The 13,219-nt window shown below is 40.8% G+C and overlaps 3 protein-coding genes across 4 annotated transcripts in view; 2 read left to right on the top strand and 1 right to left on the bottom strand.

Moving 5' to 3' along the window:
* Positions 1–1,076, bottom strand: LOC143431557 (ADP-ribosylation factor-like protein 2-binding protein). 2 transcript variants are annotated; one of them, XM_076908383.1, is made up of 6 exons: positions 944–1,076; positions 687–794; positions 521–627; positions 375–460; positions 207–303; positions 1–141 (listed from the first exon to the last, which is right to left on the bottom strand). In XM_076908383.1, the coding sequence occupies exons 1-6, from the start codon at positions 945–947 to the stop codon at positions 49–51; spliced, it is 495 nt and encodes a 164-aa protein (XP_076764498.1). In that variant the 5' UTR covers positions 948–1,076; the 3' UTR covers positions 1–48. The 2 variants fall into 2 exon arrangements, with proteins under 2 accessions (XP_076764498.1, XP_076764499.1); XM_076908384.1 differs by having other exon boundaries at positions 699–794.
* A 64-nt stretch (positions 1,077–1,140) lies between these two features.
* On the top strand, positions 1,141–3,499 carry Nesd (SHC binding and spindle associated nessun dorma). Its single transcript, XM_076908374.1, has 5 exons — positions 1,141–1,165; positions 1,544–2,464; positions 2,567–2,771; positions 2,851–3,114; positions 3,196–3,499. Exons 2-5 carry the CDS (start codon positions 1,557–1,559, stop codon positions 3,451–3,453), a joined length of 1,635 nt encoding a protein of 544 aa, XP_076764489.1. The 5' UTR covers positions 1,141–1,165; positions 1,544–1,556; the 3' UTR covers positions 3,454–3,499.
* Positions 3,500–4,782: 1,283 nt separating this feature from the next.
* Positions 4,783–13,219, top strand: part of LOC143431553 (pseudouridylate synthase RPUSD2) — a 278,936-nt gene continuing 270,499 nt past the window's right edge. The window contains exon 1 of the mRNA XM_076908376.1: positions 4,783–4,953. Coding sequence (XP_076764491.1) covers positions 4,813–4,953 — 141 coding nt within the window. The 5' untranslated portion in view covers positions 4,783–4,812. The remainder of the gene's footprint in view (positions 4,954–13,219) is intronic.

Here is a 13,219-nt window from a genome sequence, read left to right as displayed (position 1 = left end):
TTTTTTAAATAATTTACTTAAAAACATATTTGTTTCATTTATATTTTTTTATTGAAGAGAATCATTGCCACTTGTATTACATGTTTTAAGAGATGTTATGCATATTCCAGAACTAAGATCGTGGACTTTTCCTTCTTTCACCTAAAAAATGAACCAACATTAACAATACTCATCTTTGTCTCTGATCATACATCAATGATACTTACAGCTCTATAATCAAGAAACATTTCTTTAAAGGCCATGAAATCGGTAAACGTTGATAACACTTCAAAAACCTCACCTTCCAATTCGTTTTGTCTATTGCTAAATCATTAGAAATTTATTACAAAGTACAACATTTTAATTTATAATTTTTATATATATATTATGCTTACTTTAAGCATTCTAAAAATTTGTCTATATCAAAATGTGGCAGAACTTTTTGTAAATAATTAACAATATAATTTTCCACAGTCTTGTTCTATAAAAATCGTATATTAATAACGTACAATTAAGAAAGAATATTATTACAGATACATACATATTCTTTAAATATGTTTGTATAAATTAATTTATTTTCTTCTACAGGTTCGAAAACATTCCAATAATCGTCCAAGAATTTTTTTTGAATAGCATGGAATTCATCCTCTACAAAAACAACAAATTAGAACATTGAACTTTATATCATGCATCGTTTTAATACATACCTAATAAAATACTTTCTATGTGTCCAATAATTTCGTCGAAACGATTATCTTCAACGTTTTTCGAACTCTGTACAATATTTTCATCAGTATTTATTGAAATAGAGTCGTCTGTTAATCAATATAAAGATTTCATTATGACAGTACTTTTGCCTGTGTTCTACATACATGAATACTAAACAAGCTTGTAAAAAAAATATTGACACTTGAGATAAACGTGTGCGTGTTTAATTACACATATAAAAATAACTTAAACGAACCCATTATTCCTTCAGATACAGTTTCAATTGTTAGAAAAAAAAAAATAAGGCACTGTTTACTCCTATCATGAAATGTATTTGTTGTGCCAGAAGTTGCCCATACGAGTAGGTCAGCAAATATTGAAAACAAGAATCGAATATCTCGAACCAGTCGACCAATCACGTTTTCGACGATGCAGTTTGAATTTTGTTATGGCAGTTGACTTTGACGTGCGGGATAAAGTCGACTGAAAATGTGTTTTTAACTCATTAAACGAATATTTCTCTTCGGTTTATTTTTACATTGGTTACTATATTTGACAAAAATTGAAGAAAGAAACGTTAAACTCTGATTGTTATTTGATTCTTTTTGTTCCGACAAAAAGCGAGCGATTTTCTTTTGTCCATCGTCGCAATTTTTGTTTTTAATTTTGTTGAATTGTTACAGTTAAATTATACATTTATCTAAAGTGTCAAATTTTTTATTTTTTTGTACATAGCACTTGTTTGTTTGTATTTAATAAGTCCCAGAGAAATATCCTCGCAGAAAACCGAAAGGTGAACCCACATTTGTGTAAAATATTATTGCAGTATTTTAACAAAAATTCTTTATCCTTTTAGATAGTACGCATCAATGGAGATCTACACTTTTGACAAGAGTTTGCAAGAAAGGCTAGTCGAGCTAACAGAAATATTGTCCAGTAGAGGTGAAATTGTACCTGCGTCTCAAATTCAAGCAGAATGGTCTTATCATGTAGAACTTGTGTTAGAACCTGTCGGTTGGCAGGCACTGTGGAGAATACCGCGTTTAGTATGCGAAGACTTCCAAATTCATTATCCCACTATAGTAGTCGTGGAAGTCGAGCAAGTAGATTTTTCTGATTTGTCTGCGCTCGTGAAAATCACTGCCGTCCAAGATGAAATTCAGTTACCAGACAAGTATGACGTGCCATTGATCGAGCTTTATCCCACTCACAATCAAGAGAACAAGGCCCTCGACATGGTGGGTACCTCTAGCTGTATCGATCAGCTGAGATTCTTTTACAACTACTTATGGATGCCATGGGATACAGACGACGATGATAATATCGATTGGGTGTCTGTACATTTGGAAACAAGAATCAGATTGTTCTTCGATATGAAGAGGGGCGTTGTTAGCAAAGAAACTAGCGAAATTATTAGGGGTTTAGTAAGAGAGGGGAAAGAGATTCAGCAAAGAATATCAAAATTAGAGGATACTATATCCGAAGAAGAAGAATCGCATAGCGAAATACTAGATGGTGGGACAGCGTGTCAGTTGATGAAGTTACATTTTCGGCTGCAGCAAATAAAAAGGGAGATGGAGGTTCTTGAAAATCCAGCTATGAGGGAGATCCTTATTCAGAATAAGACTTCATCTTTGAGCAATGATAAAGCAGAGAGAAAGAATAGTAAAGAAGAATCCGTGGATGGTCATTTTGTATGGCTTGGTGGCACTCTAGAACAAATGAAGGAAGCCATAAATAAAGTTCAAGCTTCTATGTCCACAGAATTATTTTTTAAGTGAGTTTAGCTGTCTAGTTAGTTGCCACAAATAATACTGTTATTATTTGTGGTAATATATGTGGTTTTCGAATTATCTTATTTTGGTAAATTTGTATCTAGAATATCTGGGTCCTTATCGGAGACACTACATACGTGTGATGTTGGGGATATCATCGTAGTTGGAGAAGGAACCCATCAAATAAAAGGTGCTGGTCATTTAGAAGATGGAGGAACTATTAAAGGAATTTATAATTTAGGAAATACTATTCTTAATATGAAAGACACAGAAACAGCACCATCTTTGCTTGACTTTTCTGGCAGTGAAGTAGGCTGTTTCTTTAAAATTGATTCATCTTTCTAGCTGACAATAATTTGTGCTTGAAATCTGGAATATGTATTTATAGGTTTTACTGGAAAACATTAGCGTAGATGTGGGTGATCTTAGAGCAGCTATAATAGTGAGAGCTGGAACTACGAAAATAATTAATTGTAAAATATGTGCCTTTAATCAGAATATAGTGAAACTAGGAATCGTAGTACTGCCCAAGGCGAAACTTGTAATAGAAAATACAGTTTTCGACAGTCTTGGAACCGGTTTAGTAATTTATAGCAATGGAGATGTGTGTATGAACAATTGCAGCTTTAAAAATTGCGTAGAGGGTATACAAGTATGTTACTTATGCTTAGACTATTATGATTATACATTGATGTAATTACTGAATGATGGTAACATATCCTGTCGCTTTTAGCTTTATGATAATGCAAAATTAATGGCAAGCAATTGTATCTTGGGACATTTTAAAGAATATGCTATTAGATTGGAAACGCATAAATATTTGAACGGCTCGAAAAGTAAATGCGGTGGCCCGGAATTATTACAAGACGTATCTGAAATCTCTCTGCACGAGTGTAAATTCGAGGCCAATGGTAAAGGGGACGTTGCATTAAAAGCGGGCATACCGTACATTCTGAAAAAACAAGACGAACCAATGAATATTGAAGCATAAAGTAATTTATTTTATTACATGAATTTGTTTTTTTTTATTAAATATTTTTGTATTATATAAAAATGCATATAAATTCTTAAATCCTCTAGAAATGTAAGAATTTCATATATTTTTCTACGAACATCTACGAATTCATGCAAAAACATAGCATTAATTCCATTGATTTCTCTCGAGTTTATTAAAGTATCTAATTATTCAAATTTGTTGCAGTTTTGATTCTTAGAGCGCACAGCAATCGATTGAAAAGAAACACCAGAAAATATTCGAGTCGAGAAGCTAGTTGCGACTGTCACCGCCAGATGACAGCACCATTTCAAGTTGCGACTCGTTTACAGTGCCGTGTTCCTATATCTCAGTGTTATGTTTTAATTACAAGCACACGAGTTTTCAATGAATTTATCGTCCTTTGTCAACACATCGTCGTACACTTTAAAGAGGATTGTGGCAAGTATTTTTATCATTTACTCTTCGTTCCTCGTTTCAACTATTTCCCAGCAATTAATACGTTCTCGTTTCCTAACCTAAATGCATACTTTCGGTGTTTAGAAAGAACAGTTTCTGTAAGCAACATTATTGTTCGCCGCTTTGCTGGGTTTTATCCGACGTTTCTATCTATAACAAGCGATTCCATTCGAAAGTATTTCGAGACACGAGTCGAACAAACCTAACCTACAATACACTCTGCTATCGGAACAACGTCAATGTACACAGACGTAACTGCATCTGTACACGAGCTGCGTGCACGTTTCTATATATACATGTATATACAGAGGTAGATAACAGTGCACGTGTACAGTACATTGGCGTGACGTAAACGATAATTCGATTTATACTGTATTCATCGGCAGTATTGGTTTAAAGACGGCCAGTCCTGTTTAAATCTATAAATAAAGCCATAAGTAACACGGCCATGTGTTCGTCTCACGTGTAGTGGCACGGATGAATGAAGCAGCGCGATTTAAAGTTCCTACACTTTCGATGATGATGAATGGAGATCCTTCCGCTGGCGATAACGCTATTATCAGCTTTCCAGCTGCTGCACGGTTACTGGCCTTTTAGGCTATTAATGGCTTTGGCTGTCGCTATAGAAATTAAATTGTTCCGCGAGATAGAGGATATATTAATTTTTATAGTTATAAAGATAATAGTTCTATAGTTATACAACTAGAAAGATAGAATCATGCCTTAATAATATAAAAAAAATGGTTATATATTTATCAAAAAGTATATTCACGAATATATTGTATAAAAGAGAGAGGTGGAAATTACGGACGAAATACACATATTCTCGTTGCAGAATGGTGTGATTAAGAAGAGTGCTTTTTTTCCAGCTAGTTTCCGTTTCACCTAATCGAGGACATGGTAGAGACAACCTGTTTGAAGCAGCTGGCCGATCAGCAAACACAATTCGGCAATACACGCAAATTGGACCCGTCGGAATGCATCTTCGTGTTCAAGGGCTCGCAATCTGATTACGAGGAGCCATTATCGGACGAGGAGGTAAGTCGAGAGTTTGCTATCATTTTGATTACACATCTGCACAGAGTCTATCGATACTCTCCGTTTCTATATTTCTATTAATACGAACAACAAATTAGCTACAAAGCTAATACTATTAGCTTAAAAATGGAATACCTACGATATCTCGTAGCTTCCGCTAAAATAAGGACAATATACTCTTATCATTGGAGCATTGATAAACAAGACGCGATGAAACTCAGCGAATTTGCTGCGATAAAAGGCATATTCGTATCGAATGCGTCATTTTCGTATAAACATTCCCACGATGCAAGTCCGCAACCTGTTACTTTCACCTTATAGCGAAACCCATGTTCCCTTCTGCAGGAGTAGTTAACGCGGATAGTATGATTAAAAATTACAACACCAAAGGCGAATGAAAAGGTGAGGCCTCACGATGACGTACACGTGAACCTTGGGAATTTTTTTGTCGCCTAGTAACTCATCGATGAACCGAGCATTCTTGTCAGGTCAGCATAGATCGCTTTCATCTTCCTACTCGTTAAGTAACTTTGCGCTCGACAGATGAACGAACTCGTACAGTTTAGCTTGTAGAAACTTCAGCCTGTACTATTCCTCGAACCTGCTAGTTTTACACCAACCAGCGCCAATTCGCTGCTTCAGGAACTGACCCACTCCATTCCACTTCGTTTGGAATCTAACTCGCCTCGACCTGCTTCATTCTGAGTGTATTCACTTCGATCTATCCCAAACCCTTTTCGACCCACTTCGACTCATTTCAACTCGATCCAACGTGCTTCTACTTGGCTCTACTTCATTCCAACCCGTTTCCTCCTGTACCTAACTCGCTTCCAATTGCTTCGTTCTGCACTCATACATTCCGATGCATTGCAAACCTTTATGATCCACTTCGATCAATTTCGACCCGTTCCAACCCGATTCGACGCGTTACTGCTATCCTCAACGTGGTTTCGTCCACCGTGGATACAGTTCAGCTCATCTGCTTTCAAATTTAGATCTCATTTGCTCTGATTCGTTTCAATTTCTTTTCGTACTCGTTTCGATTCGTTCGAGTCAACTTCAAACAGTTCCAACTTCCTTGAATTCGCTTCGAAACACTTTCAATCCACTCTAAATCGCCATAGTTATTAGCTTTAAAATGTTGGCGTCGTGTCTGAGCACATTGAAGTACACATCTGAAGTGGAAAGGATCAACTGTGGAAGTCGTATCGCGACGTTAATGAGTTTGCTTGACTCAGACTTCGACTTTGTTCGTTTCTTCTTTTCCCTCCTGTGTTTCGTCCGTGGTTCGTGAAAGATCGTCGCAAAAAGAGGTGAGAAAAATAGGTACAAGACTTGGTAGTGGTAACATGTCCGGCGATGTCTTTGACCGACGCAGAGCGGGAGTTATTTGCAGCCTGGTGTCTTCCGGCTCTCGTCCCTTCCTCTTCGCCCCTTCCTCTCCTTTATTTTTCTACATCGAAACGTTATTTCTAATTTCGATTGTCCTTTGAAATCTTCCCGCTTCCTCGAGCTCGTTGACACCAGTTGAACCTTCTCCGTTCTCATCTCCATTCGATTTACGATTCCATGGATATTGCCGCGAACCACCACTTCCATTCCTCCTTCTGTTATTTCTACTTCTTCCTGCCACGCTTCTTTCCTCGAATTCATTCATCTCTCGCCTCGCCTCGCGAGCTTCCCTCCCGAAGTAAATCTCGTCGGCACGTTTTCTGATTTATTTATCGCGGTGTCCTCTTTCTCGTTGTTTTAGCTCGCTCATCGGTTTCCTTTTCGTTCTTTCATTCACCTCGTTCAGCCAGCGTCTCGCGCAGTCTCATTTTGCCAATCTGACCAGCTTCCGTCTTCTTTCGAACCGTCCCACGGCTGGCGGATTGGATTTTTTAATATCCCAGGTATCGCGAAACGAATTGACACGACTCTTTATTAAATTCTATGGTTTCCTCGCTTCTCGTTTCAGACGCGTTCCATTCTTCGTTTTATTATTGAAATTGCGTGTTTCCGTGGGCTTCCTCTCACGCGATCCTCCGAGAGAACATCGTTCAACAACACAATAAACTCCTCCAACGCCTTTGCTCGCTTTTAAATCCTCCGACTCGCGATCCTCCAACCCTTTAGTCACTTTTCACTCAGCGCACACAATTTTTTTTATCTTCTCTTCGTGGCAACCCCTTCGTTCCTCTTTCTCTTCCTCGTCACGTCGAGTTACGCGTCTTCGTTCACCCAGTTCACACTTTTCACCCTTCGAAACCACCCTGCGAACAGGTTATGCCTCCTGCAGCGACACGTGTGCATTGTTTACTTTCCGGCACATTTTATCTTACCACTGACGTAGAGCACTGGTTTTATTGTTACAGCGTCGTTTATCATATTCAGTTATCGCTGAACCTCGAGAATAGAAGTTGAGGGTTGAAAATGGCACCGCTGGATCGACGGTGACGCGCCTGGGGGTTGTCACCTGTAGATACGAGAGACTTCGTCCACGATAGTTCGAACTATTCTCTACTTCTCCAATTCTTTTCAATTTTCTTCTCGATTCTTCACCCCTGCGCTATTTTACTATTCTCGTACGCGAGATTCCCGAAAATTCCATCCCTCTCTGCTAGAAGCGAGGCGTCATCGCTTGTAAACGTTACTCTTGTCGTGACTCCGCTCTGTCCGTCGGGTCAGAACGGCTATTTCAACTTTCCAGCCCCAGAAGAGAACTAGAACTCCCTCGCGAGAATTAGCGAGTACGTTACTGATCCGCTCTATAAATACACCAGTCGGATGATCGAACAGAAATCGAACTGTCGATATTCTCGACGATTATTCTCAGCCACGGTGGCTCGTGGCTTCTTTATCTAGCATTGGGACGGGTTTTCTGGGGTACGTGTTTTCTAGACTGACCGATTAAAATCGAATCCGCGACGCTACGCTCGGTGCCAACATTCGTAATGGTTAAATATCACGGCCAGGCCACGCGGCTCTCCTCTTACTTTACGAGCTGAAACGTATCGTTTATCCACCGGAATAACGCGGCCGTTAATTCGCACACTTTTGCATCGTGTTTGTTACGCGACACTCAGGCGAAACTGACGCTGGTTCGGCTCGTTTCTATACGACTAAATTTATCCCTGGGATTCTCCGGGGTAAGCCACCGCGACGGCTGTCACCTGCTATTCCGATGACCCTTGAAACCACCCTTGTCTGTTTTATTTACCTTGATACTGAGTTGGGCAAGTGGATCCTTTTCTTTCGTCCAATAGACAAATTTTTAGTATTTTCTTTTAGTCTTCAGTTATCCTTTAAATCGATAGGATGACTTTTTAGTTGGTGTGTATTCACATGTAAGATGTGCGACGTGCTTCGAGTAATCGCAATCTTTTTGTTTTAGAAAGTTGATGGTATTTTTAGATATGATTTTTTTTTTTTTTTATTTCACTGCGAACATAGAGTTTAAATGCTGCCACTTTAATTTCGTCCACCTGTGTTTGCAGCACAAGATTTAAGGAGTCACGCAAGTGTTTTTGTTTTAGAAAGTTAATAGTGTTTTTAGATATGATTTTTTTTTTTTATTTGCCTGTGAACATCGAGTTTAAACGCTGCCACTTTTGTGTTCGCAGCACGGGATTTAAATCTGTATCTAAAAGGTCCGTTTGGTTTCGAGCACTCGGAAGAGATATTTCGAGATCAAATATTGATCGTGCGATCCTAGCAAATGTTTAACTTAACCGTGGATGACGTTTCGGTGCAACGTTTCTCCATTTCCCCCCCTTATCGATTAAATCCAGAATGGGTTGCAAATTTCAGCAGCCACGAGGATTGTCACGATTCGCATGCTTTCACATCGTTTGCACGTTTACACCTCTCGTAAAGGCTTGAATTATCTTTTTTCTACGCGGTGCACCTTGGTTTAAACTGCATCGCCCCGTTGCGCAATGCGAATTTTATATAACGGCGCACGGTGTGTAATATAAAATAGAATTTGTTGGTCCGCGATTTACTTTGACGCGTACAAAGAAACAAACAACAAAGACCAGCAGTTCACGATCATATTTTTCGCTCAAATTATTTGTTTGTCCGTCATGAAATTGCCTGCTTCGAAATTTCCTATCGCAATAATTGTACTGGATGCAAGTTATGACGTATCGTGTTTATCACGGGCAACGATGGATTAACTTGTCTTTGTCAGTGCTTTTGCGAAACAACCTCCTCGGTCGACGGATTAAGCAAATTGATATCTACCATCGCTGCGTCTCGTTTCTTTTATTATTAGAAACACCTTTTTATATTGCAAAATGTAGCGAGACTTTTTCGAAAAATTATACCTTCGTTCTTAAACAATATTATTAAATTCTAATATACTTACTTAAGACATTGTAGATCATAAAATATCATTTTAGCATCTCTTAGTGTTTCTCAAGAAAAAGCCGCGCATCAGAACCTATTTGTTCCTCTCTTTCACTCAAAGACTATAATCAACGATACTCAGAGTCGTCTAATGGCAACATGGTCCATTCGACTTCAAAGGACCAAGAGAACAACCTACGTATCGTCCACGTTGAATTAAAATTCATATCTCGGAACTGGACCCGGTAATGCGAGCCACGATCAACCATTTAAACGAAAGTTTACATTTCCACTTTCTGAATCGCCAGTTTCAACAACCGCGGGGCAGCCAGTCCATGCGAGTAGAACAGTGAAAGCAGAAAAGCAGCGCGATAAATAATTCCACCTTTCAGACAAATTCCACGGCGACAATTCCGCGGCACCGTCTCTGTTCTGGCGAAGGGTCAGCTAAATATATTTGCCACGTCAAAAATACACTTATTAGCTTCGCAACGTGGCCGAGGCCCGTCGTTTCGCCGCTTCCTGGACCGCGTTCCTCGCGCAACGCTGGCGAAGATTTATCTAGCTTCAATTTTCAACGCGTTCGACATTACTATTACCATCCGAGCCCTTATAAATCATCGCGCTCGCGTTGGCTGCTGGCCGATTATTCGCCGGTCGGGAGACGTTTCCTCGACACTCTTTTTCGCGCGGATCAGCGAAGCGTATTGCCAAAGGATAAATCAATTGCCGCGGATGATGGCATCGACGAGGCGAGGCAAGAAGAACAACCAACGCCTAGACAGCTCCAGCTGAGGCTTATTTCGAGACGGTGCCGAGTTTCGAACGGTATTAGAGGCCTCGTTGCATTCTCTCTCTCGCGTGGTACCCGCGGTGTATTTCGAACGGCACGGCCAACGGGGGAAATAGAAACGTGCCCCGCTGTTAGCGCGCGCGTTAAGACACAAAGAAATAGATTATTTATTGCTCCATAAAATTTGCCGATGCGTTTCGCCTTGTTATAGTCACTGCCACGGTAAATAAAACAGTTTTACGGTACTGCAACGGAACGCGCGGCAAATAATTGCGCGGCCGTCCCGGTGGATGCGCTTGGACGAATGACAAATTTTCTTCGAGCCTCGCCTCGCTTTGCCACTCTGTCCGCTCGATCTCGAAGCTTTAATTCGAGCGTTCTGTCACTGAACGATTTCAACCTTCGATCGCTTCGATCGTCTCCGTTCTGAATCTGATTACTCGAGAGATCGTTTCAATTCGAATCTGAATATTTGGATCTGTCTATTGGGGGTTCGAATATTCAAGTTTCGAGTTCGTTTGAGTTTAATTGCCACGATCTCGAATCAATATCGCGCGTGTTCGATTATCTCCACTCTGAATCTGATTACCCAAGAAATCGTTTCAATTCGAATCTGTCGATCAGAATATTCGTATCTGTCCGTTAGAAATTCGAATATTCAACTTTCGAGTTCGTTTTGAATGTAATTATCTCGATCTCGAAACGATATCGCGCGTTATTCAAGTCAGCCTCGTGGAAGGGACAGTTCCTTTGACGATCGCCAATCGAACGTCACTTTGATCGTCACTGCAAGAGGGTAGATCGTTAAACCGTGCCTTATCTCGCTTCGCCACTTTGTTCGCTCGATTTCGAAGCTTCAATTCGATCGTTCTATCCCTGAATGATTTCAACCTTCGATCGCTTCGATCGTCTCCACTCTGAATCTGATTACTCGAGAGATCGTTTCATTTCGAATCTGTCGATCAGAATATTCGTATCTGTCCGCTAGAAATTCGAATATTCAACTTTCGAGTTCGTTTTGAACCTAATTATCTCGATCTCGAAACGACATCGCGCGTTATTCAAGTCAGCCTCGTGGAAGGGACAGTTCCTTTGACGATCGCCAATCGAACGTCACTTTGATCGCCACTGCGAGAGGGCGGATCGTTAAACCGTGGGATTAAAAGCTTGTTAACCGGTAAGCGCGAAGTCGAGCCGATTTGCGGGGCGAGTTTCGAAACAGCCACCGCTGTGGAGCAGTTTCTGACGAAAAAAGCGTAATTGGAAATTGGCTGGGTCGATCGAGCGTCGAGCTAATGTCGTCGAGCCCGGGTACTTCGTTAACCGATCCACTTCACGGTGACTGGTGGAACAAGGTTGCCAGTGATAAAACCGAAAATTGCACCCGCCCTTATCGATATTCACCCGGCCACAATGCGCTCGTGTCTGCTGGCGGAAGTTAATCTCGAAAAATCGTCGCTTCTGCTGCGTGCAACTTACGACAGCTCGTAAACGTTCGCGTCGAATCGCTCTAATCGCCCGTCACGCGCACGTTCTTCACTGTGGCGATTAAAACTCGCCCGATTTTGCGTTGGCGATCTCGTCTCGATCTCGCAAAAAGCGAATTAATACTCGAAGTTGGTCGTAAAACGTTCACGCGCAGCTCGAAAATTTGAGGTACTACCGAGAAATCGAGCGTTTCGACTGGTTTCACGCATATTTCAGTTCGCTCGTTGTTCCAGAGGTATATAAATTCCGCGAAAATAACGATTTTCCCGTATAATTGGCGAGTGCGACGCGAAAATTTCAAACTGTAACAGATTTATTGGTATAATTTAAATACCCGCGACATATTATACAGTTCGAGGAGCAGGCTTATCAATTAAAACGTAGTAAATCGCACCGCTTTTGTTTAACGTTCTTGTTAAGTCTGAAAAGTATCGAACGTTTTGGGGTGGGGGATGCTCGCAGACTTTTACGACTGTATATCACGATTCACTCGCGTCGCCCATTCGTTCCGTTCGTCGTCGCATTCGTTCGCCGTTGGGACAAACAAATCACTCGATTTGAACCGACTGTAACATCAATAGTTGTTTTTTACGCGGTCGTTTATGTTTCGCGCTCGACAAAGGATCGTGCCACGCGTCGAATTACGAGGATCAGATGGAATCGATACACGCTGTTCCGTTGTGAAAACCGTGTAAAATTCCGGATTCGAAACGCGACGCGCCGGATAAAACGCCTCGCGACCGTCTGTAAAACCTTTTATCGTTCATAATTCGCAATAAGAAGCGATCGAGAGAGAGAGAGAGAGAGAGAGAGAGAGAGAGAGAGAGAGAGAGAGAGAGAGAGAGAAAGAGTATCACGCGAACGCGGATATCTCGCGGCTGGTACCGTCGCTCCTCGATAAGGGCGGTGAACGCGTCCGTTTCTCTCCGCTCGCCCCGTGTATCGGGTATACAATTAAGAACTGATTTATTGTGAGTTTTCTGGCCATGAATAATTCACGCGTTAAATTATTCATAAGTCGCGCGTAGCGTGTTGTTCGAGGTAACTAATTCAAAAATAGAATCGCACTTGGTCAGAGGGGGTGAGAGGATTAACGGGGCGAAGGAACGAAGGGCGTAAAGGCGACTCGTAGTTAGAGTTAATTACCGACCCGAGTACTTTCGCGACTGATATTCGCAGACGATTAAAGAATCGTCCAGTCGTCTTTCAATCTGCAAGATACTGCGAGTTTACACCCTCGTGGACGAAGTTACAGTCCAATATGGACTTGGAAAACTGTATTATAAAATCGATTACTTATTACGGTTAATTATTATGTAAATTTTGGTACTCGAGTGAAGTTGAAAATTCAGTAGACAGTTATGATTTGTTTCCTTCGCGAGCAAATGAAAATATAATTATTTCGCGTAAACGAAATTCGTTTATGAAGAGAACCCTTCCTGTCCGGTGCTTCTACGATTAATTGATCATCCTCGTCCCCGTCGACGTCCATTTGAGACAGACAAATGAAAGCTGGATTTGATTACGCGGGACTGCAAAAAAAAAGGGAATAAAAGCCGTTGGATATGGTTCCGGTATGCGGACGAGCATAGAAGCGTCGTGCGGTACGTGTCGGCGCTGAATCGGTGGAAAAAAAATTCCCGTGCCATTTCC

This window comes from Xylocopa sonorina, chromosome 18 (genome assembly GCF_050948175.1).
Source record: "Xylocopa sonorina isolate GNS202 chromosome 18, iyXylSono1_principal, whole genome shotgun sequence".
Taxonomy (NCBI): Eukaryota; Metazoa; Arthropoda; class Insecta; order Hymenoptera; family Apidae; genus Xylocopa; species Xylocopa sonorina.
This window is presented reverse-complemented; position numbering and strand designations above follow the sequence as displayed.

Bases quoted from the DNA above. Each gene is read 5' to 3' on its own strand.
- LOC143431557 (XM_076908383.1), bottom strand. The intron at 461-520 runs GTATGTATCTGT...CGATTTTTATAG, and splicing joins CAAACATATTTAAAGAATAT to AACAAGACTGTGGAAAATTA. The intron at 142-206 runs GTAAGTATCATT...TTCATTTTTTAG, and splicing joins TGTTTCTTGATTATAGAGCT to GTGAAAGAAGGAAAAGTCCA.
- Nesd (XM_076908374.1), top strand. From the start codon at position 1,557: ATGGAGATCTACACTTTTGACAAGAGTTTGCAAGAAAGGCTAGTCGAG. The intron at 2,465-2,566 runs GTGAGTTTAGCT...ATTTGTATCTAG, and splicing joins TCCACAGAATTATTTTTTAA to AATATCTGGGTCCTTATCGG. The intron at 3,115-3,195 runs GTATGTTACTTA...TGTCGCTTTTAG, and splicing joins ATTGCGTAGAGGGTATACAA to CTTTATGATAATGCAAAATT.